At 47.5% G+C, this 3,602-nt stretch overlaps 1 protein-coding gene across 1 annotated transcript in view; it reads left to right on the plus strand.

The window, feature by feature from the left end:
• Window positions 1-344: 344 nt before the first annotated feature.
• Window positions 345-3,602, plus strand: part of vps45 (vacuolar protein sorting 45 homolog) — an 8,178-nt gene continuing 4,920 nt past the window's right edge. Inside the window, exons 1-6 of the mRNA XM_041954756.1 lie at window positions 345-587; window positions 1,053-1,187; window positions 1,272-1,332; window positions 2,591-2,670; window positions 3,151-3,219; window positions 3,445-3,582. Coding sequence (XP_041810690.1) covers window positions 495-587; window positions 1,053-1,187; window positions 1,272-1,332; window positions 2,591-2,670; window positions 3,151-3,219; window positions 3,445-3,582 — 576 coding nt within the window. The 5' untranslated portion in view covers window positions 345-494. The remainder of the gene's footprint in view (window positions 588-1,052; window positions 1,188-1,271; window positions 1,333-2,590; window positions 2,671-3,150; window positions 3,220-3,444; window positions 3,583-3,602) is intronic.

Genomic DNA, 3,602 nt, shown 5'->3' on the forward strand with positions numbered 1-3,602 from the left:
TAGCACAATTAATACAGATGTTACAATAAAATCAATTGTTGTAGGTTAAAGGTGAACATGTATAAAGTTTAAAATCAGCTTCACCTCAACTGCTTTATCTGCTCCTGTTTATATGTTAATGCATCGATAATAATATTTTTAATAATGATAATGTAAACCAACAATACAACACTGTCAGGAGCCATTCTACTGCAGGAAGAATACCTTTATATACTCAGTCACATTTGGTTGATAATACATATTTCCAAAAACGAAGAGAAAGCGAAAAGAAAAGAAGAAAACGTCCGCTAACTACGTAATGACGCAGGCGCTGTGCGTGTGACGTACTCACCCACCAACCCGGAAGGAAGCTTGCAGCTGTGTTGTTGCTGCAGCTCAGCTGATATTCGTCTGAAGGAGACAGTAAATCGCCGCGGCAGACCGTCACAGGCCCTCCGCAGCTGCTGCTCGTGGTGTTTAGTTGTTGTTGTTGTTGTTTCCTCTTCGCCGCCATCATGAACGTGACGCTCGCGGTGAAGCAGTACATCTCCAAGATGATCGAGAACAGCGGGCCCGGGATGAAGGTGCTGCTCATGGACAGAGAGACGGTGAGAGACATCGGTGGTGGTTCCACTGGCTGCTAGCTGCTGTTCGTTAGTTCCTGTCTGCTGGTTACTGTGTTAGTTACTATCATAATATGCGCAGTTGTGTATTTATGTACTTGCTCTATAACACACACATACACACAACAAGAGCTGGATTCAAAGTGTTCGTTTAGTGAAACAGGATGTAAGTTTTCTCTGGTTTTAAAGTTATTTGACGTTTTATTTGGCAGGTGTTCGTAATAAATGTTACCTGAGAATTACTGACGACAGCCTGCAGACAGCATGGCACAGAGCCACAGCTCGAGCATCAACATTCATCTTTAAACCATCTCAAAAACGAACTCACTGCTGTGACATCACAGCTCACCTGCAGCTCACCTGTCTGTGTCTCTGTGCTGCTGCTGACAGGGTTTAACTGAATTTACAATCTAAATAATTGTGTGTGTGTGTGTGTGTGTGTGTGTTCAGACCAGTATAGTGAGTGTGGTCTACACTCAGTCAGAGATCCTCCAGAAGGAGGTTTACCTGTTTGAACGGATTGACTCTCAGAACAGAGACAACATGAAACACCTGAAGGCCATCTGCTTCCTCCGACCCACTAAGGTACAAAACCTGCTGACTGACTCATTTCTCATTTATGATCATGAGAGTTCTGGTAGTCAGTGTTTGTTTGTGTTTACTCTGCAGGAGAACGTGGAACATCTGATCCAGGAGCTGAGGAGACCAAAGTACAGCGTCTACTTCATCTGTGAGAGACTTGAACTGTCACAGCAGGAGGACACAGAGGGACACTTAAAGCTTCTTCTCAGACGCATAACTGGGTCACATGTTAACACACAGACATGAAACACTTGTTGATCTCATTCAGTGTGACTTCACTTCCTGTGGAGATCATTATCTCTGATGTCCAATCAGAATGAACCTCCAGAAATCCACTGAGAAACAAGAGAAAAACAGACAAATCAAAACCCGAGAGATCCTGTGATGGTTGTCTGTACATCCATGAGCGACTGCTAGCAGGAGCTGCTAACAGGACCTGCTAGCAGGAGCTGCTAACAGGCGCTGCTAACAGGAGCTGCTAACAGGCGCTGCCAACAGGAGCTGCTAGCAGGAGCTGCTAACAGGAGTTGCTAACAGGCGCTGCTAACAGGCGCTGCTAACAGGCGCTGCTAACAGGAGCTGCTAGCAGGAGCTGCTAACAGGAGCTGCTAACAGGAGCTGCTAGCAGGAGCTGCTAACAGGCGCTGCTAACAGGCGCTGCTAACAGGAGCTGCTAGCAGGAGCTGCTAACAGGCGCTGCTAACAGGCGCTGCTAGCAGGAGCTGCTAACAGGAGCTGCTAACAGGAGCTGCTAGCAGGAGCTGCTAACAGGAGCTGGTAGCAGGAGCTGCTAACTGGAGCTGCTAGCAGGAGCTGCTAGCAGGAGCTGCTAGCAGGAGCTGCTAACAGCTAAATCAGCAGACTGAATGGAGATATAAATAAATACAGGCTAAAAAACGAAATGGGGCTCCAGTTGACTTGAAAACCCATCATGCACCAGCGTTACAGGGGGACTGTCCCACGTCCTCTGCTGTGTCCCTCCTCACAAACACTTCTGTTCTGTTTCTTTTCTGACACTGAAACTGAGGCTGCAGCTGAATGTAAAGATACATTAATAGATAACAGAATACAAATACTTACATTTGGGTACTGGCTGATACAGAGTACTGATGAGTACCTAATATTACTGTTACAGTGCTAACGTGCTCACACAGACAGTTTACCCTCTGATGGAGGACAGTTGTGACGCAGTAGAGCATCTTTTTTCAGTGTCAGTGAAGCATCTTGTTGACGTTATTTATCCGAAAACGTCTCCAGACTGCTGACAGAGCTCCTCCTCCTCCTGCCGTGGTTAACACCACGCTGCGTCACAGGAGTGCTATGAGTACAAGTACATGAATACAGTATACTGTGTCCGTCGTTACACAATCACATCTGCTGTGTGTGTGTGTGTGTGTGTGTTTCAGACTTCAGTAACGTCATCAGTAAGAGTGAGATCAAAGCTCTGGCTGAGGCTGATGAACAGGAAGTGGTGGCTGAAGTCCAGGTGAGTCTCAGGTGTGACCCGTCTGAACCACACACACATCTGTGGAGACCTGCTGCAGCTGTCAGTCACTTTAATCAGTCACGCACCGACTCGATCGATATCTATTAATCCTGTACTGTATTAATTTACTGGTTAAAGGTGCAGCGTGGAGGGTCTGTGAGCAGAAATGTGAGATAATGTTCGTCAGTGTGTTTTCATCATTGTAGAATCACCTGAAATAAGAATCTACCTGAGAATAAGCTCGTCTTCACAGAGTCCACCATGTTTCTACAGGAGCCCAGAGAGGACAAAACAAACCCTGACTGTAGAGAGAGATGGGGAGGGTGGCGGCTGTTCAGTTGCAGTCTGCCTCCTCCCCACTAGATGTCACTAAATCCTCCACACTGGACCTTTAAGGACATAATTAGTGCATCAATCGAGATGTTGATGTGTGTGTGTGTGTGTGTGTGTGTGTGTGTGCGTGTCTGTGTCTCTCTGCAGGAGTTTTATGGAGACTTCATCGCTGTGAATCCTCACCTGTTCTCCCTCAACCTGCAGGGAGTGGCCAGGGTAAGAAACGCTGTGATGACGAGTCAGCAGGTGACACAGGAAGTGTTCTGAGTCTGTTTGGTCTCTTTTAAACACCTGTCTGGAACGTTCCACAGGTGAACAGGTGGATTGGTAGCAGGTGATAGTATCACGAGGGTCAGTGGTCCACAGCGAGGATGGGGGCGCTGGAGGAGAGAGGGCGGAGTCACTCGTACCCTTCATAGATGTGACGTGTGTGTGTTTCAGGGTCGGAGCTGGGAGTCCTCCATGTTGTCTCGCTGTACTCAGGGTCTGACGTCCGTCCTGCTCGCTCTGAAGAAATGTCCAATGATCCGCTACCAGCTGTCCTCCGACATGTCCAAACGCCTCGCCGAGAGCGTCAAGGTTTCCATGGCAACACGCTC

This window comes from Chelmon rostratus, chromosome 16 (assembly GCF_017976325.1).
Source record: "Chelmon rostratus isolate fCheRos1 chromosome 16, fCheRos1.pri, whole genome shotgun sequence".
NCBI classification, from domain to species: Eukaryota; Metazoa; Chordata; class Actinopteri; order Chaetodontiformes; family Chaetodontidae; genus Chelmon; species Chelmon rostratus.